Below are 27657 nucleotides of genomic sequence, written 5' to 3' on the forward strand. Positions count from 1 at the left end.
CAAGTTTTATTGGTTTCTAATGTAGCCATCTCTTCATCCATTGTTGTATCCCAATGAGAATGACCAATAGCATTCTCAAAACAAGTGGGCTCGACATCCTCAACTATCTTCACCATATAAGTATAATGATGAGTTGCATAATCTTCAAAACCAAATCTTTTAACAAGATATTTGACCCTGCTAAACTTGCATACCACTAGATTAGTTAATGGAGCCTTTACATTATCATGTGCTCTCTCTACACTTGGTGTCTTGATTGAAGGAATACCAAGCTCATCATCCAAACTCTCTAAACCACTAGAATCTCCATCAAATCTCAAATGACTAGTAGATATATCATTTTCATCCAACACTTTATTATTTCCTTTATCTTTACCTACACACTTGTAGATCCACCTAAAGATGTGGGACTACTACTCAATCTCTCAAACCAAGGACTAACTATAAATGTAGTACCAAATGATATTTCTCGTCCACTAAGGCTCTATGATTCTTACTTTTCTTTTTGCACATAACTATCATGATCATGATCATCATCTAATGCATCACCACTAGATGTATACTATCTGCTCATCTCATAAAAAATAACACTCTTGCTCACTCTAAACTCACCTGCGACAGGGTTATAACAACGATATCCTTTCTGCTCTAAAGAGTATCCAATAAAAATACATTTATTAGCCTTTGGATTAAGCTTCTTTTGCAACTCATCTAGCACATGAACATATGTGATACAACCTAACACTTTCAAGTGTGGCACATCGGGCTTCTTGTCTATAAAGTATTCTTTTGGGGATCATCTCATAAACTACAACTATGGGAGTTCTATTCATAATATAGACAACAGTATGAACAGCTTCAAACCAAAAATGTTTTGGCATATTCTTTTCAACCATATCAATGCCCATGCAACTTTTGCAATATGTCTGTTCTTTCTTTCTGCGACCCCATTTTGATGTGGGGTAAACATTATCACAAAAATGATACAAAACAACAAGTAAGTATTCTGCAACCTTTCATAATAAGTATAAAACAATACACCAAGTAGCCTTTTTCACTGACTGCTCAATAATACATATAATCTACAACCTATTTGCAAATAAAACTTGTGTTTGTTTCCTAGCAAACACCTCAAAACTTATAGATTTAAAATCTGTAACTTGTGCACCTACTTACGGTCAACACGACCGAAATTGCAGTATATCTTGAAACTATTGTCCGCAATCTTGCAGCTCTAAAATAGGACCTGAAACGGCCTCAAATGGCCAAAAATTTTGCGGGTAAGCCCTTAAGGGCTTATTGCTGAATATATAGTACTCCATTCACACAACAAATCTGACATTTTTACTCTGCCCTACTTCTAGTGTCTCTGCAGATACTATCCAAGAGAAAGAGTGGAAAAATCAGAGAACTTGCCATTGGTTGCTTACTTAGACTTTTGCTTCTTCTCCTTCACTTCAACCTTCAAAACCAACCTCTCTCAATGACGCTACTCTAATACCATATTAAGAATCGCATGGTGGGGAAGACGGAACTTACTTGGATTAGTATAGCAAACATATACCATACACACAAGAGGAAGCTTACTCAAGAATATAATAAGAGAGAGAGACCAAAATGTTTTCTTGCTAGTTTTTTCTTCTTCTTTCACACACAATACAATGTACACAAAGTATAGATAAGATACAACATAAAGGAAAGTGGCATGCTAAGTCAAACAATGCATAACTCACTATACTAATCAACTAGCCTTATAACTATGCCAACTATAGATAGGTGCAATAAACTAAATATAATAAGTAATAAGTCATTGGCTATGTGTGGATCATATTGACTACGGATGTGCTAAGTGTAGACATGCGGACCCATCTAGCCACATGGTCCATCATCAATGTCCGCACGTATTGAGCTTGCTATCTCAACAATCATGACTTGTGAGAAATACAAGGCCTCGGTCCTCCATCGACTTCCAAGCTTGAAGCCTCAGTCCTTCATCGACATAGATGTTCAAGGGTGTTGGTGCTGATACACCACTTCCTCCTCCTCTAGTGGAACCCCCTCTCATCTTGGTGAGGATCTCATCCGCAATGTTTTAAGAAATTTCCTTGCATGGAGCAACTTGGCCCCCTGTCTTGGAAAGATGTTGGAAAAGTTAGGTCACACCACTTATGTAGTGCTTCCTACATTACTTGCACATCCAATGGTGAGAGTTCGGGACCCGAGTGGGGGAGAGGAGAGAGAGAGAGGGATACTGAGAGGCTTAAGCCTTGAGAAGGAGAGGAAGAGTGAGAGGCTTGAAAGTTAGAGAGAGAGAGAGGGTGGGAAAGGCTTACTAGATAGATAGCTTGCTTGAAGAGAGAGAGGCTTAAGAATGCTTGTTGATTTGGTGTGGAAGAAAGGAGGGAAGGAGCATCTTTTATAGGCTAGAGAAGAGAGTGGAAGAAGAGAGGGATCCAAGGTGGGAGAAGAGAGAAGAGTGTGGAAAAAGAGCATCCAAGGCCCAAGTCAAACAGTTAAAAGTGGGCTAGCTAGAGCATGGAATCCAAGGGGGCTGAGGTATGAAATGTCACCCACATGTGGCATCCGAGGACTCCAAAGTGCCACGTAGGAAAAAAAGAAGCCAAAATCAAGTTGAAGAAGATGTTGACCAAACGTGGGAACGCGCCCAAATGCGGGAGGAAAAAAGTGTTAAACTTTGCATACAAAAACGTACCAATCGTATCATACAAACCTATACATACCATGTACGAGAGCAACTATGGTCTGCATCAACGAAGAATGCATTTACAGATAAGACTCATTTCACTAGATCTAACTTTACAACTCAATCTAATTTGATGGTATGTCTTGAATTCCCAAGGCTTATGGGAACGTGTTCAAAGATAGGAAACTCAATCTGACTCCCATTGATTCTCATATGAGGTAGTTCACTCTTGGAAGAGTAGAAATACCATAGCTATCGTCAAGCTCATGCTAGGTCTTATATTGGAGTTCCACTCACAACTTCAACACTTTGACCTTTTATCTAAATGTTGGACACATCCAGTTGACCACTAAGCTGCTCATGATTATACCAAACATATCAATCTCAACTACAAAATCTAAGAGTTCAAAATCATTGAGGGGATGATTTGATTGTCAAGGTGGCTAAATATCAATATTACTCTCGTTGTATTTGCCACAATTGGCTTACCCAAGTCAAAAAACAATCAAGACACGAGCAAATTACCTCACAATCCTAGTTGCCCACCTTTTATCAATTTGAATGTCAACTTTTGCATTTCATAAAGTTGTTTAATCAATTTCATACAAAAACTCATTTTCCATATTCAAAGGGGATCTTGGCTTCTCAAAAGGTGAAGCAAGGAGGTAAAGAGACTAATACCGAGACCAACTCAAGTAGTAAGGAGAAAAATAGCTCCCCTCCATGATTGAAACCAAGTTGGTAAAATATCACCAAGAGGAATAAATATTGTCATCAACATTGCCAAAAGGTCAGTCATTTTGGCGAGGAGTCTTGCTCAATGGCCAAAGGCAATCTACCCAAGACTCGACCCTCTCCCCTACCTACGAACTGGAGTACATCAAGCAAGGATACTTTTGCCCCTACTCCACATTCGAGGGGGTCATCCTCCACACCAATAGCGTACTTTCCATTGTAAACCACTTGCCACATGGCCTTCGGACCACCTCCCTAGGCCGCCTCGCTATACCACTACTTTGAACTTTGGTTCGTCGGCATTCCTTATCTCCCTTGGGGATAGATTAGATGTGTCCTCTACTCTTCCAAAGTTGACATCTACATCTAGTGCATAAAGAGAAGCAATTGAGCCCACTTTCCCAAAAGACCTCCAATCTAGCAAATCATAGGGCCTCCCTCCAATTTAGATGTAGTTGACATTGATCGAAGTTTTACCTGATTCTTGCAAGGCATGCTCTAGCTTGTATTCTCTCTTCCATTGCACATTTCTACTCTTACTTTCCTACATCTTTAGCATACATATCTATTGGTAGTAGGAATCCCTACCAACCATACTAAATCACACACACCATTAAAAGCATCTCAAAGCACTTTCATTCAAGTTGATGTATGCATATTTTTTGGTCTCATGTGGTATTTTTTGCTGCTCGTATTTTCAATTTGGTACTAATCCCCACAGGACCTATCGGTTTGATCGTAGCGCAGACTTGGATCATTCAGCACTCCTTATCTCGGTTGCCCTTCTTTGGTGGGGCTTCACACTCTAGACCAACATGGAGTTTTCTTCTCTTGAGGCAGAGTTATCGCCTTCCTTGAGATTGCCTTGGAGCCCGTTCATTTCATAGGTTTTGAGCTAGACATGATTCTCACTCCCTCTTCTTCTTCTTCGCGTGCTTCTCCTTTCCCCCATCGGCATCAACATCTTCGAGAAAGTGAGGTGCTTACTTCTCCTTCATTGTGTGGTGATAAGACGAGGCAATATTCTTCTCTTGGTGTTTACAAGATTTTGATCAATATTCTTTCAATTCCATTTGTATTTTGTATCATCATGAGTTTGCATCTTGATGATCATGATTGTAAATGATGCTTTGACAAGGGAACAATTCCCCTATGAGGGCACCAAGTGGCACCATTGCATACTATTCTGTCTGAGCATAACACTTTGCAATACCTTTGTACAAAATCATGCATTAGCTTTGTGTTTTGTGAATAGAGCACTTTGAATGCAAGGAAAACCTATCTTTTGGCTGCCACTCATTCTATGCATACTTCCCCTTTTCCTTCATCAAAGAGTGATCAACTTGGGATCCATCACATTTGCGACAGCTCATATGGGAGTCTCTATGGCAATACATTCTATGGCAACATGACACATATTCTATACTTTTCCTCATCACCGACACACCTGGATGGGTACTTGGGATAGTCTTTAGTTTTGTGATGTTGGATCTAACCATCCCTTCTTTTCCCCATGGGAAAACATACTTTAAATTTTTTGGAAAAAAACAAAAACATAAACAAAAAAAGAATCACAAGATAGTTCAAAGTAGTTTCATCACCTTTACAAGGCCTAGTAGGCTATTAGGCAAACCAACAAGCACCCTCGGTACCTTGGTCTCTCTAGGGTGGCCCTTTGGGCTCCCTAGGTAAGATAACCATTACCTTTGTAGTCTTGGTAGGTTCTTGGGCGGCCATTGTGCACCCCTGGAACACCCTTGGACTGAGGTCCTCACTGCTTTGGGGTGAAATGTCTTGAGGTATTATGGGCTAAGTAATGCTTGTGATCCCTCTTAGATTCCAGTTTTGGGCCTAAAATGGGATGTTAAGCTAAAAGAGGTCATATACCAATTAAACAAGGTAAATTACTAGTTACTTAATTACCTCTTAACAACAATCCCAAAACTCAAAAATTACCAACGTTTCTATGTCCCATAAGCAAAATCCTTAACTTTGTGAGGATCCCCATCCATAAATAGAAGGCTACCCAGCCACATGGTCCAGCCTTGTTTTGCAGATTTCTCCACCAGCTGGTGCGTACATCCACTGTTTTCTAGACCCCTCCTTCGATAGATACGTCAGTTCATGGTGCAGCCAGCCATTGCCCAGCTCCAAGCAATCATTCCGATAGCCCTAACTGCTGCACTTACTGTAGACACTTCCATTGCTGCTGTGCACATCATCAGCCACCAGTAATCACCAGCCCCAAAGGCTGCAGCTGTCCAGATCAATTTCACTGTGATGTCAGTAGTTGACCAGTCACGGGCATCATACAGGCAGCAGACCACTGTGTTTACAACATTCAGCAGCTGCCTGCATCATTCTGCACATCTTCAGCCTGTTGTCCACTTTTATGAGCTGCCTAATCAGCATTTTTGTTGTTGCCATCTGGCGCTTACTTATTGTGCAGGCCGCCCTGCTGCCACTGCCACCAATCAGCCTGATCCAAACATCTTTTTGATTTTGATTTGTGTTTGCAGCAGCTGATTGCCTGCCTCAATTTGGGATCCATTCAAAGTACAGCACACTCTCTAATTCATCTTTGCTCCAGCCCATTCTGAGATATGGAGGTTCAAGGTTTTGTATTCACTCTTGCTTAGTGTGCTTTCAGCATTCATTCATTCATTCTTCTTTCATTCTGAGTTACTCTTCACCTTTGAGTCTTGCTATTCTAACATTGTGTTTTGTCATACACAGTGTGTTTATCTTTCGTGCTCAGATATTTCTTTACAGGTACTACATATGTAGGTGCCCAATGTGTTAAGAGATCACGGGACACTTCCGCTGCCTATTCCAAAAGGGATTTGAACCACAACCTAGGGTAATAGACTTCCCGAGTCAGCATTAACTTGGACTCTTCCTCTTGGAAGCTGTGCTAACATGGAGAGCAACTCCTTCAGCCCCGAGGGAGGCACCTTCAGCATACAAGGCAGCACATCCTTACTGGCTTTTTCAAAGCTGATCCTACATCTGATAATTCAAAGCACACTCTGGATTGATCTATGATTCAACCACCACAAGTCACCTTAGAGCCACGGAGAGAGGCACAATGCACCAACCACAGCCCGCTAGTCCACATCCCCGCTTGAGCCATGATTGTAGGATAGAGACGATACTAGCACATGATTGAGCAATCATAACTCAACACTTTAGCTTATCCATGTTGGAAAGATCCATGAGAGACATTATGGGATGATATTGATCCTCCTTCTCCCCTCCCACCCACTAAGGAAAAAAAAGTATATGTCATATTAATTCCACATTGTATCAAATTCCTAGGATTTTATCCCTTCGAATTTTCTGTTATTTTGTAGCTAGATGTTTCCTCTTAGGTTATGGTTTTTGAATTCTACTTGGGAAACATAATAATTTCCTAAATTCACAACGTATCTATTTCTAGTTATCTAAATTCCTAAACCTTATTTCTTATCTTTTCTTGTGAGAATATTAGAGGATTCAGAGGGAGAACTCACATATTGTTTTCAAAGAAGGTGTTGAACCAGTTTATCAAACATTAAGGCCTTTGCCTAGGGAATAGACACAAGTATCAAACTTGTGAACAGTTTAGGAAGCAAGAACCTTCTAAATTTGTGGCATCCAAACATCAAGTTAATAGGCTCTAACATATGTGCGAAGACCAGTGCTTTGTGGTAAGACCAGCTTGTCCATTTGCTCTTTCTCAAGCATATGACGACATTGCACTTATTAGCTATGCCATACAGTTGTTTCCACAAGCCATAATGGTCCTCTGACTGCAATCCTCTCCCTACTACAATGGATTGATCCACTTTCCTTACCAGTCTTATAGGAAACCTTCCTCAGCTCCGGAAAAGCTACCAATTCATCCAATTCCTTGCATGTGGCTAGCCCATTTAAGCAAGCACAAAACCTTGAAGATCCATCAAGCACTTTATTTGTGGGTCCATCAACATGCAGACACACTGAACTTAGTCTACCATATGGAACAAAACTTTTACGAATATACAAGACCATGATTTCTTACCATTTGTAGCTGATTGAATAACATCAACACAGTGAGGCAGCAAGATCCCCCTTCCATAAGCACTGCATGAAAAGTAATAGCTTGTCAAGTTGAAGCTATGCCAATATCGCCAAGTTTAATAAGTTAAATATTTCCTTCTATCAAAAGATAGAATGATGCTAAAGAACAGGAGACTCTGTATTTTTATGCTTAAAGAACAAAATGAGTTTGTAATTGTGGGAAAGCTAATAGATTCCTTGAATGGCTCCTACTAGAATACACCAAAATGCGTACTTAAGTGGAAGAGATATTGCATTAAAATCTTGTTTTGTTAAATGCATTTTACATCATCGTAGCGCATAGTGTGCGCACCTCTAGTCTACTCTAATGCTGTCAAAAAGCTACATGATCATGCTGATCTCTTGCTTTTTCTCTACAAACCGTAGCATATCCTCACATGTATCAGAGCCAGTGATCTTGTAAGAGTTCCACACCTAGCATGAGTGCTGGGTATTGTATAAGTGACCTGAACTAACTGATGATGCCTTAGTCATCTTCAGCTTGGAGCTTCTAGTTTCTCCCCCTAGGGCAGAACTTTGTTTTCCTAAGGAAGAGAGAGATTTTATTAATAGATCCCCTTGAGACAAGTATCCCAACGTAAAGTACAAAGTACAAAATAGTCCTATAACAGACTTCCAAAACATATAATATACAACAAAGGGCAAGTCATTGCAAAGCTTGAGTGAATAACCAATTCGGAGGTTTGTAGTGCCACACCATGTATGGCTGATAGTGAGAGAAGATGCCAAAATCCCAAGTCTTGAGCAAAGCATCTCTCCTCCTCGTCTCCAAGCTGCCCCTTATCCTTGCCCATATCCCGTGGAGAGGATGGATGGTCTATGTCCAGATCTTGGAAGGCTCTTGTAAGATTTTGAAAGCTTTCCTAAGTGTATGGCATTGTACCAATGACACAAACTAATTGATGATGTCTCTGTCATCTTCACCTTGGAGCTTCTAGTTTCTCACCTTGCCACTCTCTATCTAGAGAGGAGAAACCTTTTTCCCCCAAACATGAGAAAGATTCTATTAATAGATGCCCTCAAGACAACGTATCCCAAGCCAAAGTACAAAGTTCAAAAGAGCCTTTAAGGGACTTCCAAAACAAAGCATATATGAAAAGAAAAACTCTCTTGCAAAGGTTGAGTCAGTAAGCAATTGGGAGGTCTATAGAACCAAACCATATGTGGCTTATAGTGAAAGGTGTTGGAATCCTATGTCTTGAGAAAAGAATTTCTCCTCCTCACAGTCTCCAACCTGCTCTATATCGTCTCCCATCTCCCACACAGGGAGTATGGATAGTCTTTGTCCAAATCATGGAAGAGTCTCTACAATAGATATATTGAATAGATCTATAGCATGGTTGAATATGGCAATGCATGTGTACCAAGCAATGATGCTAGCTATAAGCTCCCATCTATGATAGTGCCTCGAAGCCCACACACTCAATGAAAAATCTAGCATGGCAATCCTGCTCCCAAGCCACCCCAAGACAAGTTAAGTATGACATCCCTATATATCATCATTTCCGCAAGCTAGGCCTCTATAAGTGACCCAAACAACCATCCCCCATCATAGTGGGACTCGACAATGCCATGAAACACAATCCTAATGGCTCTCTCCATACCTCCAAAGCCCCAGGGCAATCCACAATGTCCTTTGTGTCTCCTTTCACTACTCACATCTAACAAAAGGAATATTATCCTTCAATTTCCTCCAAATGTTAGCTAGGAAACTAGTGATATACCATATGTAGTCCAATGTTGAGATGCCACTAGCACCTCTCTTAACCTACTCATTTGGATCCTCCTCCCCAACCTAATCATGTGTCCGAAAAAGGGGACATCCCAAAGTGTTTGCAAATGGATCTCCCCATACCCACTCCTAAAGGTTCACTAGAGTCTATGAATAGACCTCAGTCAAGAGCACCCTATGGACTCCAACTTTACTATCTTGACTCTACCATGAGTCAAGATAATAGATCTCTAATACCTTGAACCATCCATCATGCATGTCTCACCCTTCGGGTCTACATACCAAGTACTATCATGATGAGCGACAACCCTAATCTCAGTCAAGAGCACCTTGTGGACTCCAACTTAACTATCTTGACTCTACGATGAGAAAGTAAATTCTCTCCACCTATAGCTTAAGAAAAGAAAACCACTTTCCCACTATAGAAGCTATCTCTGAAGAGAACCTCCCCCAAGATAGGCATGTCCTCTCTCTAACGTGTGCCTCTCTTTGTCTTAAGTATCTAGTCGAAGAAAAGTGGGTGCCTCAACTTTTCTTCAACAGTATCTATGTCTATTTGATAAAGTTTTGTAGATACTAATCTCCAATCCTGGATCATAACTGCAGCAAAAATAGACCTCAAAGCTATTCCCAAGCTGTGTAGCATGGTAGTACTAGAAAATTTAGCATACGCTAGGCTGCCATGGTCCTCCACTAGAAGGGATAATAGCCTCTAACCTCCATAGCAATAACTTTCTCACTTGAAAGAAGGCCCATCACCATCAATACTAACTGTATGGGTCTATGATCCCCAGAATACCTCCAGATCTAGGCTGAATATTAACATCCCAGCCTACTTTATCCCTTGTTGGGCATCCATCTCGCTTAACCAAATGAAACCTAATGAGGTGCTTCACTTAGCCAATGCATGACCTAGAGAAGGATGAACAAGAGGTGATATACTACATGATAGCAAATAGAGCCTAGTTAACCACTGCAGCCCTATTATTGATAATCTCGTTGTGCTCTAATGCAATAGCTTCTGCCTTATGCTCGAGATAAAGGGTACCGGTTGCTACTTTGATGTGATATCAATGTCTGCATGATAAACAATATACCTCACCAAAGTACCAAGGGAAACCCAAGTGAAACTAGTATGTGGCCTCCAATCTAACTCCTACATCACAAACCCAAAATCCATAGGACTTGTGCCAATTAATGAGAACTCTTGAGGCTCTACATAATACCTCCATCACAAATACAAAGACCTTGAAATTCTCTTCATCTCCATCCAAGTAAATACTTGTGCCATGTTACCAACTCTACATCTAACAACTCCTCAAACTCTAGGATGTGTAGTCTGATGCCAATATACCTATAGACCTATCCCTCAAAGAAGAACTCATGCCCTTGCTACAAATAGAAAGAAATGGGTAGGGGGGCATCCTTGTCTCACCACCCTCTAAATGCTAAATTTGGAACCATCGATAAGAATCTGGCTATGAGCTGGGGAAAACCCATCCTTAACGTGGTGCCCTCCAAATATCCCAATCGACTCTATTTTAAGCCTTCTCAAAATGAAGTAGCACAATGTGGTCTTGCCTCCTAGATTACGTAAGAGCCATGGATTCCGAAAAAGTAAAAATATTCTCCAATATGATACTCTCTCTAACACACTTTTGTACAGGGTTCTATCAGGTCTGGTTCTCCTTTCCTTTCCTTTTCTTTTCTATCGATGGAACAACACGACACATGGTTCAACCCTAGTATAGTCCCATCGTATAGTTATTTTCAGTATTGTTTCATAGGCCACCCACTTATTTGTAATGTTATCTTTTCCTTTACTGATGAGATGACATTAGACATGGATGTACTCTGGATTTGGTCTCATAGGCCACATTGGCCTTATGTAGACGTTAATATATCTTTCTTTCTTTCTTTCTAACAATCGGGATGAGGTGAAGAAATCCCTTAGATAATCTCTCTAGCATATCTCCCGATGCTATAATCTCTTAAAACATTGCAAGACCTCTGCTAACTAAGTTCCAATAGCTTAGGAAGAAGGCCCTATCCAATTGATCATACCCTAAGCACTGGCCAATGGAAGGCTAATAAAGCATCCAGAAGGTGCTCTGGTGAAAAGGTAGTCATCAATGACTCATAGTCTCTATGACCACTCTCCCAATACTTTGCCATGCAATCTCTCTCTCCCCCTCAAAACCTAGAGGTGTAGTCGTTGAGCTCAATAGGAAAATATAATAACCATTTTCCAATCACCCAACATCCAGGGGCCCTTGAGCTAGAGATCCATATGCTTTACCAAGTCTGTTAACACCTTGTCTTGAGTGTCTAGGACTTGTAGTGTAAAAAAATCCTTATTTACCTTCTCCCCTATCTATGTCCACAAAGACACATAGTAGTTGTTATATAGGTGATGAGAACTTGGCAAGGACAAGGATTGTGGCCTCGCAACTTACACAAGAATGACTAGAAGAAGCAAAAGAAGAAGAAGAATAAGAACAAGAAATTGATTCTTTATTGCAAGAAGATGGAGTAGAACAATATATTTCTTGATATGCAATTGATACAATGATATTTACAATAGGACTAGATTCACAATAGAAGATAAGATCTTGATACAAGACTAAACCAAATACAAAACAAGATAAGCATTGGAGATACAAGGCTTGAACTAGAACTGGAGAGGACTTACCTTGTATGAGCATCAAAACTAATGTTGGCAAGACTGCATAGCTTGTAGCCCAAGACTCCTATTTATACTAGAGTTAAGGAGGTTAAGGGGAAGCTTCTAAATACGAGATAACATAAGCACTAACATAGATGTATGTAGTCCTCAATGACATATATAAGCATTGCTGATATAAGTAGTGACATAAGCAATGCTAATGTGGGCACTCATACAAGTAGTTTTGTAGCTTGTAATGAATATTCTAGAACCTTCTAGAATCTTTTAGAACATTCTGTAGATTTCTAGAAGATACTAGATTTTTCAATCATACTGAGGAGCAGTGGCTTGGTACACTCTTGGCTTCAACAGATGTCATTGATGAAACTCCTTTATTTTAGCAGGTGCTCAAGAAAGGTTAAAGGCTAGTTCCCATATTCGCGCTCTAGTATCGCAGCCATTCCAATGTATAGGTATTCGAGGCTTTCAAGAGAGATTCTATAATCAAGGATGTTCTCGACTTCATACTATACATGTTCTTCAATCTCAATAGATGGTGGTGCTTATAGGCTCCTCTCCCTTACTATACATGGCAAAGCTCCAAGACTAAGATGTGGAATAGTGGATGAATTCTCATGGATTGTGGTAAATGGAGACGATAAGTGACTAGATTCACTAGGCCAATGATCTTCAATGGCTCATGTCTTTGATGATCCAACTTTTGGGAAGGGTGAGGAGCATAAATATTGCCATAAGAGACAAACTTTATCTACAATGTTGTAAGCTAGATGTTGCATTTATTGTTGATCAACATTGTCTTTATATCTTTCTTGGATTTATTGAATATGTGCCTTCAACTCCTTACGGATTTTTGAGAAGTGTTCAGCTGGATTCATAGCTATTGGATTTTTCACTTGTTGACTCATATAAATGTCCATTTTAGGGTGTCTTTCATAATTGGCAACGAATGGGGTTTGCCCAGTAGAGGAATTACTAGCATTGTGGTAGGCAAATTCAACCTCCAAAGCCTCTGTCATATTCAAGTCCCCTATCCAATGATCAACATAGGGTATAGAGAGTGTGGGTGGTCCCAAATTTTTTTCTCAACAAATGGCCAGTAGGGGCTAGATAATAGTCTAATGATTGCCCCATCTACCCTCATAAACAACCATGGACCTCCTTGGGACAAGGATGCCCAAATTGACCGCATGTAGCCAAGGCTCACCTACATTCATAAAACCTTCACCCAAATCTTTGAGGTGCCCACAGCAAGAGCCCAGTAAGAGAAACTCCATTGGTGGCAACACCTTCCCGCTGCACTAGGAAATCCTTCTTTTGAGAGGTAGTGCTCTTGCAACATAAGAAAATCAATTGGCCCTCCAACTAGCGCTCTATGAAGATATTGTCTAGAGAGGCTCTATCCTTGGCAAAGCAATCATCTGCCAAGGCTCCCAATGTTCCAAGGAGAATCCTCATCATGACCATATGAATCTCTCAGACTAGAGTATCTCTACAAGCTACACTAGTCTCTTTTACACAACCTAGTATAAACTCTATCATATCTCCTCACACAATCTCTATTCTCATGAAGAGAGGACAAATGAATTTTTTATGCTTTCTAGGGAAATGTTGCAGGATTGTTTACCATGAGTAGTATGGCTTTTCCTTGGACTTGCCAATAATATTTTGAGTTTCAAGGATACATAACACCATGGAAAATACATTGTCTATGCATGATGTAAATTGAAATGATAAATGCACTTGTCTCGATTTGAATTGGTTTCCTTGTCTTCTTTCATCATTATTTTATGCTCCCATCTTGTTAAGCATTACCACATTTGGTATATATTGGAGTTAGAGAGGATGCCATTGACAATTGCTACAATGATTATCTCGTGTTGAGTATTGTAATAATATAAACAGAATTGGGCCTATAAAGTTTAAGGAGCTCTATCAATTGGGTAGCAAATCACTTGATATTAGGAGGGAGAAGAGGTAGTATCACTAGGTTTTGGTCGTATGTCTTTCTAATTGCACTACACTAGTCTGTTCCAAGATTCATATTATGTAGAGTTTGTTCAAATAGCTTTTCATTTTCTCTTGAGTGGCAAAAAAACGAAACCCCACTACCCTAGGCTTTATACAAGAATAAAAATTGAAGAGCCATCTTTTTAACTGTTAAGAGGTCAAACTAGAACACACTAAATGCTAGGTGGTTAGAAGAAAATAAGTAATTTTGAACCTTAGCCTAAATAAAGAGAAAAAGAACCTTAGAAAATGGGTGGATTAGAATAATCCCATAAATGAAACAACTATATGCACAAATTCTCATGGATGGATAGGAAGCAAGCTGGAGCAACTACAAGAAGAGGATGAATCAAAAAAGGTGAGGAAGAGGAGAAAGAGATTGCTAGATTCAAGTGCTTGGGTAGAGTGAGAGGAAGGGAAATTGGTTCCAATTTGATTAGTACATGTATAGACAAGAGTTTGAACTTGCAAGCCGAGGCGGAGTCTATCTCCCCTCTTGTAGACCTTTTGTATTTGTTTCTATGATTGAGGCTTGTAGTTCCTCTCTTTGATTTCTTATTTTATTCAGATTTTGAGTGAATTTCGTTGGATCATTTTGAGTCTATCTCCCCTCTTGCAGACCTTCTGTATTTGTCTCTATGATTGAGGCTTGTGGCTCCTCTCTTCGATTTCTTACCTTATTCAGAATTTGGAGTGAATTTCCCTGGATCATGATTATTTGCTAACTATTGTATTGTACTAGCCAATCTGTTTCTACTCTTCTAGGAACTATATCTCTTTTTTTTTCTTCCCAATGAGATCTGTGTATTTTGTGAGCATATTGATGAATTTGTTCAAGTAAATCTGGATTGGAGGTTTCCTCCTTTGTATATGTAGTAAATTCCATTATTGCTGATCTAGTTTTGCCTTTTTAACATCATTCTCGGTTTAAAAAGAGGTATTTAAAGCAGCAAATCTTGGAGATCTACACAAGATTTTGGTATTCAAATAAGCCAGTTTGCAGGGACTCACAACATCGTCAGGTCTGAAATTTTATTATAGAAAACCTGCATCATCTATTCTAGATATTTCTCTACCAATTCTCTACTGCAAGCTATAAAGCTTCTCATGAAACGATCAGCGGCAACCATTTACAGACTGATTGCAGCAAGCAGGCCAACGTAGCATCAGACTAGGACAGCATTTAAAATAATACTTTATTTTTTGGATCCAGTGATGAGCAGGCAATGTGTTGGTAGGTCTGAACAGATTGCAACTACAGATTTGTAGCAACAGCAGGAGCTGTTGTAATCCCAATTTTACCATAGAGAAAAAGACAACTCTCAAGCATTTTCACTCTTCTCAATTTTATTCTCACCTAGGGCCACAAATTGCTCAATAGGATGAAAACTATCATTTCAAATACTCAAAGGGGGAAAAAAAAAAAACAAAAGAAAAAGAAAAGTTCAATGTAGTTCTATCTGCCTTTGCAGGTCTTGGTAGGCAACTCCGTAGCCGATGAGCACCCCATGTCTGATGCCTTGGCCTCTATGGAGTGATCAATTGGGCTCCCTTGGTAAGATAACCATCACCTCTATAGTCTTGGTAGGTCACTAGAGCACCCTTTGCCCAATGCCCTTGGTTGCTTTGGGGTGGGACACCATGGGTAAAAGAAACAATTGGGCCTATGCTACCTAGATTGTCCCTTTGTAGCCCCAATTTTGGGCTTGTGAGGGGGTGTTGAGCTAATGCATTATTACTTATTAGCTCTTAATTACAGCCCCAAATCTCAAGATTATTTAACTTTTATTAAAAATAAATGTGATCCTAGAAAGTTCTGTATCCAATAAGCCAAACCCAAATGAAGCTACGTTTTGCTCAACGTGTCCTAGTTTACCAGCTGTCACACTAATTTGGCCACACCTAAGCTGAGTTTGCTATTGCCAAATGTCTCTAGAGGTTGTGTACTACATTTTGAGATTTGCCAAAGTACAACACACTCTCCAGCTCATATTCTCTACTATAGTCCTAGAGACCAGATTGCATTCTCTCCGTGGATGAAATAGATCCGCGAACAATCCATCTAGTCTGGTCTGATCCATTATATCTATCATGGACCAAAAAAAAAAGGCCTTGCCAATTTGGGGAAACAAAAATGATAGATTGAAAATCTTCCTCTTCCTCTACCTCTGTCTCTATCTCCCTTACCAACTCCTCTACCTCTTACCACCACCTATTCTTCATTCTCTTCCTCTTCCTCTACCTCTCTTCTACTACCTCCTCTTCCTCTACCTCCACTTCCACCTCTCTTACAACCTCCTCTTGCCCTACCTCTCTATTACCACCTTTATCTTGAGTTTCCGCCTACCTCTCTTACAAGTTATCACCCTATATTCAGTAATACTCATTAGGTTGAAGTATTTACATTTGGTCTTGACTATCATCCAATTCACTATTGAAGCAACAAGCTCAAAGTTAGTATTGAATTGATAATGCCTTGTGACACTCTATTTATTGGGTCATAGGTCTCATGTTGAAGCAAGTAATATTTACTAGATTAACCCTTAATTTCTTATGTAATTTTTAATAAAAGTATAAAACACCATATTTTATCTCATATTCTTTTGTGTACATTCCGTACTGTACTAAGTCCACAGACTACACAAATCAGAAAGATCGTACCTAACTACCTTGCTAGAGACAAGGAGTTCAAGGGACCAATATTTAGTCTTTGCATAGTGGGTTTGTTGCATTGAGCATTGTACATACATTCAACATTCATTCTTTCATTATCTTCTTTGGTGTTTATTGTCTCTAAGTTACCTCGCCCTAGCTGTGTTCTTTATTGCTTTGTTGTATGGTTTTGTTTTTGTCCATAGATGAGTATCTCTTTACAAGGAGGACATTCTTCTTGGAGTACTGCTCTTCTCATCATTGAACAACATTTGAGTAGGACCCCTACCCTAGACTACTCACAAGTGAAGTGAACTCATGCATTGTCATAGATGTGTGCTGATTTAAAGCATCATAGCTTGGTACATATGGACTGCAAGATGCAGCCAGGTCATTGATCTTCAAGATTACCCACAAGTCCTTACTATCGAGGATTTGGACAGAGATAGTCCACACTCTAAGTGGGAGACGGGAGAGGATGCAGGGCACCTTTAAGAGGATGAGGAAGAAAAGGAAGGCTTTCCTACAGATTTGGGATTCAGACTCTCCCATCTCCCATACTCCATGGGAGATAGGAGAGGATGCAAGGTATCTTTAAGAGGAGGAAGAAAAGAGAGGCTTTCCTACAGATTTCGGATTTAGACACCTCTCTCATACCACTCCTCAGATGATCTCGCATTATAGCCCACCAGATTGGTTGTTCACACAACCATTGTATTTTTGGTATGCTAAGTTACTCTTCAAAGAGTTCCTCATACTTTGTATCTACTTCAAGGGTTTTCACCAAGGTGTTATTGGGTTTGAATCACGCCCAGTTACATTATTCTCTATTTGTGTGTTTATGTTACACAGTTCAGTCACTTACCATACTTTTGGGTGTGAACGCACCTTTAAGGCTCCTGCACAACCCTAAGGTCTAAGGGTTGTACTTTGTACTTGTCTTACACACTTATGAATGAATCATGTGTCGAGCTGTGTCTACACTCTCACTCTCTCTATAATGTTCACAATGTGTACTGAGCTTGGAGCTACCATCTCCATCTTCAACACTTGGTACTAGAGCTTGAGGTTCATCAAGCAAGCCTCTGTCAGCTGCAACACTCTCGTTAGCCTCATCAGGCTCGCCCAGTCTAGCTCCTCAACTCTCCAGGAGCTGCTGCCTGTGGCCAACCAGCACTTACCTAGCCCAGTCCGCCAGCAAGCTCACTAGCACTGCGCCTGTGCCTTCAGCGTTGCCCTATTCAGCGGCACCTCCCTGTCCAACAGTGCCACCCCTCAGCTCCAACAGTTGTCACCTGACTGCTCCGCTTGCGCCGCCCTGTTCTGCCTCCTTGCCTTGCCTGTCTACCCACAACCAGCTCCGCCACCACCTCAAGCAATTCCACCTGCATTTCCGGCAACCACAGCTCGAGCTTGCCTTGTTCTTTGCATGCTCCGCTTGCGGCACCCTGTTCTGCCTTCTTGCCTGGCCTGTCTACCCACAACCAGCTCCACCACCATCTCAAGCAATTCCACCTGCACTTCCGGCAACCACAACTTGAGATTGGCTTGTTCTTTGCCTGCTCTCAGTTTTCATAGATATATTTTATTATTTTATTCGATAAAATCATAGCTACAATAAGGGGATTTTGCAAGGGAAAGATGCATTTCTGCTTTAGCAAGTGCCTTTGGGCTGAAATCGCAGAAATTTCTTGGAATTCGGGTCAAACATTTGGGACTTTTGCACGTTTAGTGGACATTGGCACATGTGCTAAACGCTTAGTCAGAAATTAACTAAAATTTTGTACATTGGATAGTAGTGATCAAGTGTTGATACTGTTTTGTTAATTACAGCTTGGTGTTTGCTGTAATTTTTGAAAATTTGCAGATTTCTAGGTTAATCCACCTTTGGTTATTTCTCTTGTGCCTTTTGGAAGAGTGACATTTATCATGGCCAATCAAGGACAGAGTAATGTATTCACTTATGTATCTAAAGAGGATAGATTGGAGGGCAATAACTATTCTCTGTGGTCTTCATGATGACGAATGTGCTCGTGGCTAAAAATCCTTGGGAGTATGTTAGTGGTGAACATGTTCCACCTGGAGTTGTGGCTCCTACAACTCCTCCCCAAGGAGGACATGGTCAGAGGCTACCTCCAGCTCAGCCACTATTCCAAAGAATAGTTGCATAGAAGACTTGAGACACTTAGGATGCCCAAGCATTGTTACTTATTGCATTGGCAATTCAATGGTCCATAATCTCGCATATACCGTCTGCTACTTCTTTACGAGTAGCATGTCTTATACTTGAGCAAATGTTTGCTAGAAAAAATGAGACATGCATTTCTTTCCTAAAAAATGAGCTTGAAAATGTTAAGATGGACAAACGTGATGCTATGCAATATCATCTTAACAAAATTCATGACTTGTGTGAGTAGTTGATGAATGTAGATGAGTATTATTTTGATGCACAAATATCTCTACTACTTTGATTCCATGCCACCTTCTTATTTGGCCTTTCACATGGCATTGAATCTCACAATGAGAATTTCTCCGAAGCCACTTACCTTTCTTCAGTTGGTTAGTTTGCTGCTGGAAGAAGAGCAAACAAGGAAGAACAATGGGGTGGATATTGTAGCCTCAGAGCACACTTTTATAGCAAGACAAAAGGGCAAGGGCAATCGGTCTAGGAACACTCCGTAGAGTTTTGGAAGTTTAGGTACTTCATAGAATAACAAGAAGTGGGGGGGCATGCAAGCCAAGAAGAAAAAGTGTCATTATTGTAAAAAGCTAGGTCACTACATCCCACAATGCAAGAAATGCATTGCCAAGGAGAAAAAGGAGTCTAGAATGTCTGTTTTCAATGCACCTTCTATTGCTACTGCTACAGAGTCTGCATCGTTTATTGTTGACCATGACTACTGTTTTTACCCTTATAATTATGATTCTTCTTGGGTAGATAGAACATTCAGCTCTACAGAGGATGCTAGCAGTTGGTTCTTTGACAATGGTGCTTCTAAGCACATTGCATCCCATAGGGCTATTTTTATCTCTATTGTTGCAACTTCTTCTGTTGGCAAATTTGTGCAATGTGCCAACAATGCATCTTATCCTGTTAGAGGTGTTGGAAAGATTGTCTTGAAAGCCATTCATGGCTCTACCCTCCATTTGCAAGGACATTATATGTGCCAAGAATAAAGAAGAAATTGTTGTCAATTTTTTCTTTAGCAAAATGTGAAATACAAGTGACATTTGATAATAACAAATGCATGGTCAGAGATAAAGAATTCTTGACTTGGTACTTATTGGCACATTATGTCATGGACTCTATGAGTTAGATACTCATTCCATTGAGCAGTCAGTCTATTTGGCATCTACTATTACTTCTGCTATGTCACAGGTAGAGTTATGGCATGCTCACATGGGGCATGGTACCTATGGCACTTTAATGCTTATGCAGCGTACTAAGATATTAGATGGTTTCTCTCTCTTGGAGAGACTTCTAAGTATATTTGTGAGGAATGCATTTTGGAAGACATGCATTTGTTCTCTTTTCCTCGTGATGTTGTAGGTTGCAAATTGTGCATTTAAATGTATATGGATCCATGCAGACAAAGTCATTGGGTGAATGCTATTATTTCGGCACCTTCATTTATAACTTTACTCACTTTTGTGGGTACATTCATTGGTGAAAAATTCAAAAGTGTATGATATCTTTTTAGCTTTTATTAGACTTCTGAAAAATAAATATGCCTATCAAACTAAGTCTATTCGTTCGAACCAAAGGGGAGAATACATGTCTTCTTTGCTAAATAAATTTTTGAAGCAAAAAGGCATTGCACATCAGTATACTACTACACATACTCCATAGCAAAATGGTTTGTAGAAAGAAATAATCGATCACTTATGAAGATGGTCAGATGTATGCTGAAAGCTAAAAACTTGCCACATGGTTTTTGGATGGAAGCAGTTATGTGTGCTTGTCATATTTTCAATAGGTTTCCTACTAAGGCATTGAAAAATGTCTCGCCTTTTGAGGCTTGGAACAACCATAAACCTTCAATTGGTCACTTTCATACTTTCGGATGTCATGCATATGCTCATATTCCCAAAGTATTGAGAAAGAAATTGAACAATAAGGCTATCAAGTGCATATTTGTGGGGTACACCAATGAAAGCAAAGGGTACAGATTGCACGATCATGTTTCCAAGAAAGTCTTTGTTAGTAGGGATGTGATTTTCGATGAAAAATCAAGATTATCTCTTGCTGGTTTTGACACATATCAAGCTGCAAATGATGTGTTTTAATGGTTGCTGCCTGTTTCTTTTGGTGATACAACTGGAGCTTCATTAAATGAACAAAATGTTCAACCAATTTGCTCCATTAAACAATGCAGAAATTCAGCCTAAGGCTGATCTGAATATTTAGCAAGATACTAAACTTGAGGTTCATTGAGAGCACGTACATAATCATAAGGCTAGACAAATGCCTAGATGGTACTTGCAAACATTAAAAGGCAATCATTTGGATGCTCCTCTTGCTAGACGTACAAGAAAAGCACGTTTGTATGATCATGCTAATATGATGGAGTTTGTTATGGTAGCAAACACACTTGATGATGAGGAGCCTAATTCTTTTGAGGATGTACAACAGTGTGTGCATCGGACAGCAACAATGCAACCTGAATTGGATTCTATCATGAAGAATCAAACATGGGATTTAGTTACACTGCCTATTGGAAAGAAAGCCAGGTGATACTAAATTGGTCTATAAGCTAAAAAGAAAAGCAGATGGATCTATTTATAAGTACAAAGCTAGGCTTGTGGCAAAAGGCTATGCGCAAAAGAAGGCCATTGATTATGAGGAGACATTTGCTCCTACATCCCGTATGACCACCATTAGATGTATGGTTGCTTTTGCTGCCATTATGGTTGAATTGTGCACTAGCTTGACATTAGAACTGCATTTTGAACTTCAGGATGAAGTGTATGTTCAGCAGCCCATGGGTTTTGCAATAAAAGAATCCGAAAACTTGGTATGCAAGCTGCAAAAAGTTTCATATGGTTTGAAGTAAGCTCCATGAGCTTGGTATGCAAAAATTGATGTCTTTTAACTCAGTCAAGGGTTCCTTAACAGCCCATCAGAATCTACTCTTTACGTATGCAAAGAGGGGGATCTTTGCTGGTCATTTCTCTTTATGTGGATGATCTTCTGCTCACAGGGACACATGCTGATCAGATTTCAGCATTCAAGAAAAATTTGCAATAAACTTTTGAAATGTCAAATCTGGGGCCTTTGCATTACTATTTGATTCAGTTTATTCATGATGACTGCCATCTCCATCTTCGTTTTGATTATCATGATTCATAATTTTGGAAGGAATCTTCTCATTATTCTCATTTGAAAGATTTGAGGGCGGTATAGTGGGCTTGTTTAGGAGGATTGGGCCCATATTCTAATAAACATCCTTAGGACAATTGGTTATAATTTTTGTAAGGATGAGGCCATATAAAACTTGGCAGGCATTGTGCGATTGACATATACCTTGAGACACAAGAAGAAAACATTAACATAGGGAGGTTTGTTAAGCTATTGTCCTCCTTATGCTGGAATAAAAATGCTGGTTTCTCATGATAGAGGATTCAGCATTAGATCCATATCTCAGGGTTACAACTACAATCAATAAGGAGTGAACTAGATGCCTAAGAAAATCAAATATGCCAAGAGCTTCGATTTTTGTGTTACTTGTGTGAGTGAGAGCAAGAGGGGAAGGTGCAACTAGAGACTAGAAACGAGGGAGAAAGCGGCAGTTTGTGAACTCTCTTAGAAATCTGTCAAAAAGTGGTCAATGAATAGCATTCGTTTTTTCTGGGTAAAAGATAAACACTCCATGCAGACATGCACTTGTACTCTATAGTAGAGTCTATTATTCGGCATAAAGGAAACATTCTGAGGTTTTAGAAGCTCAACAAGCATGAAACATTATGCAACAAGTGTACACTAACATACGGCTCACAAATGAACAACCATTATAATGGGCAACACTATCATCATAGAGAACTTGAGAAAGTTCACATTCTAGCAAAATTGAAAGTTATACACTACTGCACAATGAAGTACTTGTAAACATCTCTAGCTCCATGCATAAACTATGCATACCACACATATAATATTCATAGTATTAAGTATGTGATACATCCTGTCTCCATGTCTTACGCAATACAACTACAAGAGTATTAGGATACAAAGTATCAACAACTGTAGATATCCATATCCAACATAAAAGCAAGCCAAAGAAAGAAGAAAACCACAGCTCGCGATCCAACTGATGCTATCAAACCTAACATGTATAAACAATATGCACCTAGTTCTTCAACATTTGCAGCTCTGCCAGACAATTAAGCAGTGAAATTGAAATTTGACATTCTGCTTGGAGTTGGTAGAGGTCCACCTTCTACATCAAAGTCAAATGTGTTGCATTGATAACTACAATCAAGACCACGTATCCACTTTTTTCAGAATAGTATATTACTCCTTTCAAGATCCATGGCCTGAAACATCAACTTTTTTATAGCCTGAATTTTCAGCTGCAGACCCTCAACTTGGGTGTCTCACCTCTGATCCATATGCTTGGGTAGATGAGCTACATAGTTACCAACACTGGGGGTCTCTAGCAAAATCAGTTCATGGAATAACAATTATTTTATGATGTGTGAGTCTGCCATCAACAACTAAGATGCACACCCTTAAGTCTATAAGTGTAATATGACCAAGTCGTGTGGATGATTTTGGCCATACAGTTGCTAGAACACTGCAACCATGTGGTCCATCAGTGTGGTAAACTGATATCCCCTTGATCTTTAGATGACTATTTGCAGACAATGTACGTAACACTACTCTATCAGCTCTAGTCTTGCAGTTGTTAATACCAATGTAAGAAGAATATTAATGGTCTTTCATCTTTACATAATCCTCAGTAATGACCTTTTCGTAGGAAAATGTAGCAAACATTGTCTTTCAGGCCTTCTGATATCATCTCTAGTCAGTAAAGGCAAGTTGGCCTTCCTTGTGGGAAGCGATTATGGTTCTTATAAAAAGCAACACTCATCTGCATGGTATTATCCTCCATGTTGGAAATCTTGTTAATTATATTGTCTGAATTCATTATTAAGTGGTGAGAAATCCTTCCAAAACAAACTCACCCTCAAAATCATCCCAAGTCTAAGGTATCGACTTAGAACTTTGTAAACTCATCCCCCATTGACACGCTTTACTACTAAAAGATAAACTAGCCTTTGTCACCTGGATTTCAGGTGGTGTGCCCTTCAATAGATAAAAATCCTCGCACTTTAACATAAACATGTTGATAGCATCCTTGTTACAATATTTTTCCTGTCGGTTAAAAAGAGTTGTTTCAGGTCTTTCATCAAGTATATATAGCATGCAAGTACCTAAAAGTACATCTCTTGAGTCTGTTCCTCTATAAGATCTGAGGTTTAGGGAACACAAATAAGGTGATGTTTAAGGGGTAAGAATAAAATGTCTCATGGAAAGGTACGCGTGGCATTTCCATAAGCCAAAGTTACCTCTTTGAAACTGCGTTCTCGAGTTGCCTTTCCATGTAGTGTTAAATAAGGAAATGTGTTTTGAGATTATGGCAGTAGTCTTTGTGTGTCTAGACACAGAATCCTCTAGTGGAATGAAGTTTCAGGTATGTGCTAGGCTCAAGGGGGGCCATATTAATGGGTGCTGAAGTGGCTCAAGACTCTGCTAATTTTGTGTTCATATTGGTTTGAGCTATACCTTTCTTGTGCTTTGAGCCAGGTGCTCAAGTGCTAGGATATGAGACTATCAGTGCTTTGAGCATGGAAGTGCTTGCAAGTCCTCTTGGCTCTTGGGCTTCTGATTGGGGTGCTCAGTTGTTTGAGCTATACCTTTCTTGTACTTTGAGCCAAGTGCTCAAGTGCTAGGATATGAGACTATCAGTGCTTTGAGCATGGAAGTGCTTGCAAGTCCTCTTGGCTCTTGGGCTTCTGATTGGGGTGCCCAGTTAAAAATTCCTGTACCAAGGGGTTCTTGGCTCGAACCATTGCAAGTATTTAGAGTGGTATTAGTAAATCTAATGGGTCCTTTTTCTAACTAATCATATTTAATGGTTCCTACTTGTTTTGGAGTGAGAAGAATTCCTGTTGTTATAAATACAGAGAAAACCAAAACTGAATTTATTCCCAGTTTTAAAAAAAATTCATAGAGCACAGGAAAAATGTTCAACCTCTCTTTCCTAATATCAGATCTATTTTGTGTTTCTGAAAAGTGGAGACTCAAACTCCTGCTTTTATTACAGGTGACTTAAAATGATTAAATTGGATTTTATCACAGGCAAAAAAATTTGCAGCACTCTGAGAAAAATGGACCTTTGTCTGCTCTCAAATTCTAATATCTATATAGTGATGAGATATGACAATCTTCGAAATACCTTTTCTTTATTTGAGCAGAACTTGATGATCTGTCAGCTATACCATCATTACTCTTCTGAAACTCTTTCATTTGGTCTAGTAAGGACTCCAGTCTACCTAGCATGCTTTGTTCACTCTACACAATGTTACAATTAAACTCATCGACTAACATTACCAAACATCCTATTTATTCCAAGTGCTCAATGTGTCATTTTCAAGAACTAATAGCTCAAACCTTATTTTCTCTCAATAGCTAAGATGAACACATACAACTCGACTAGAACTTTCATGGATTTCAGTGAAGAGAATAGATTAATTCACCTTCCACCTGGTTTTGCAACAATATAAATAGTTTTATGTTTCACATAAAAAGCAGAAAGGTGAAGGGCAACCTCTTGCTTGCATAAAGTGAATTCTAGGATCACAGTTTGCCGCAGATCATCAATCCGCTTCATGAATTCCCTTTCTAGCTCCAAAGCTTTGTCTTTAAATTGCTGTTGTAGATTACAAGTAAAACCAATGCAAAAATTTCCTAGAAGTTGCTTCTCAGGCATTGGAAGAAGACGATAGAGATTTTCTGTAAGTTCACTTATCAGAAAAGGGCTTACATGTTGCAGTAGTTCCTCACGCTGCCTGAGCAAACTTATCTCCACCAGTGCTCTCTCAAGGTCATATTGCATTCTCAAAATTTCTGAGCCCATTCACAGTGCCAGACATTAGACTCATTTCAGCGTAAACAATGTCTTAAATGATCTGTCATTCTTGTAAAAGGCCTCACCATTTCATGAAGGTAATTGTAATATTCTGCTTGACTAACATTTAGTTGTCTGGACATTCAGTTGAAAGACATTGTGACTAATGCCTAACAGGCTAACAGCTTCAAACCATTGAAGCAAAGAAAAGTTTTCCTTTAAGAATTATCCAAGTCCGCTTATTTGTTTTCTTTTGATTTGCTGTAAATTGAAGGCACTGTTGATTTGAGTTAGTTCTTCCGAAAAATGCATAGCAGCTAAAAGCAACTGAGATGTTGTTACAAGGATAAATTTCAGCACTAGTCACATTTCCAAAAGGCCAAAAATAAAAAGTCCTCTGCAAGCTGACCACAATAGATCAGATAAATCCAAAAACCAAAGTGCCCGAGTACTTTAACCAGTTTAGATGCCCAAGAAGGTATGAACTACCTTGTGAGGAGACAAACAAAGGCATAAAAGAGGGGGTAACCGGTTTAGATGCCCAAAGAGGTATGAACTACCTTGTGAGGAGACAAACAAAGGCATAAAAAGAGGGGGGGGCCCACCCCATTATTTTGTCCCAAAAATCGCGAACCAAGTAGTGAGAAGAACAAAACCAAGTTCAAGAGTACACTAATAAACATCTTGTGATATAACTCTTTTCAGGATAGACACTCTTCAGATACCAGCAGACCAGATTTGGTGGTAACTGAAACAGCAAACACCTGTGGTTTTGTTCAATCCCCACGATTGTTCACACTATTCTCTCCATTACCACTAGTGCAGGGGTTGAAGTCCTTGAGAGTCAATGCGCTCACACACAATTCTAGGATCCTTGCACCAATCTATGCTTGTTTGACATCTAGTCACACCTGCACTGCTATATGGAGCAGAGGTATGAGGCTGCAGCTTGTACCACAAGTGCGTAAGCCCACTTACTGATCAGACGAGAAATGAGAGAGACTATCATGATATCTAGAATAGTACAGAGAGACCATTGACCATATGATAGCATGTATGATTAGGAGTAAGCCCTCCATCCCACACCACATCATCAGAGCGCATTTGGGAGGCAATGCTGCTAGTCACGAACAAACTCTTCAAAGCATTGACTTTTTTGCATAGACTATGGGAACTCCCACAACACATATAGTCCAAGTTGGCACTAAATTCATATAAACAACTAGCTGCAAAGAGCAAGGACTTTTGGTTTTCACAAATGACTATTTGGATAAGCCTACATGGATTGGATATTGACCCCCTCCCACCTTTTGACTACAGTCTTGACTACACTTTCTCTTAGCCAACCAAAGCTGAACCAAGAGATCAGAGCTGATATCCTAAGGACTGAGACAATGATGACATGGACTCACCCACCAGTCCCTCTAGGATTGAGAATGGAGTCTTACTGGAGTCACTTCTTGCGCCTCTCTAAAGATGGATTCACTATCCGGCCATTGTACATGGACATCCATCTCTCCCACACCACATGGGCTGTTACTAGACAAATTTGCACCCCCTCTCACAGGGAACAGATGGAGATAGGCAAATGGACAGATATCCCAATGGAGGATAGGATTTGCCAATTTTGTGACTGAGAGCCTAGGACAGAAGAGCACAACATATGCAGATGTACAGTATACTATGACATACAAGTACTCTACCACTGCCTCTTTTATGATGCCTTTGAACCTCTTCGCTGTCTTAAACAGTATGAGGACCAAAGATGCTAGACCCTTTCTTTTGAAGGAGCACTACATATACAGATGTACAGTGTACTATGACATATGGGTCCTCTACCACCGCCTCCTTTATGATGCCTTTGAACCTCTTCGTTGTCTTAAACAGTATGAGGACCAAAGATGCTAGACCC

At 39.8% G+C, this 27657-nt stretch overlaps 1 protein-coding gene across 2 annotated transcripts in view; it reads right to left on the bottom strand.

The window, feature by feature from the left end:
- LOC148026748 (uncharacterized) overlaps window positions 1-27657 on the bottom strand; it is a 110432-nt gene that overhangs the window by 18154 nt on the left and 64621 nt on the right. For both annotated transcript variants that reach the window (XM_087691244.1, XM_087691245.1), the window contains exons 4-7: window positions 25662-25744; window positions 25446-25547; window positions 25074-25189; window positions 7482-7543 (exon numbers count right to left, since the gene is read on the bottom strand). In XM_087691244.1, coding sequence (XP_087547370.1) covers window positions 7482-7543; window positions 25074-25189; window positions 25446-25547; window positions 25662-25744 — 363 coding nt within the window. The remainder of the gene's footprint in view (window positions 1-7481; window positions 7544-25073; window positions 25190-25445; window positions 25548-25661; window positions 25745-27657) is intronic.

Source organism: Lygodium microphyllum, chromosome 13, assembly GCF_053477565.2.
Source record: "Lygodium microphyllum isolate KBCC chromosome 13, Lygodium_microphyllum_v1.1.10, whole genome shotgun sequence".
NCBI classification, from domain to species: Eukaryota; Viridiplantae; Streptophyta; class Polypodiopsida; order Schizaeales; family Lygodiaceae; genus Lygodium; species Lygodium microphyllum.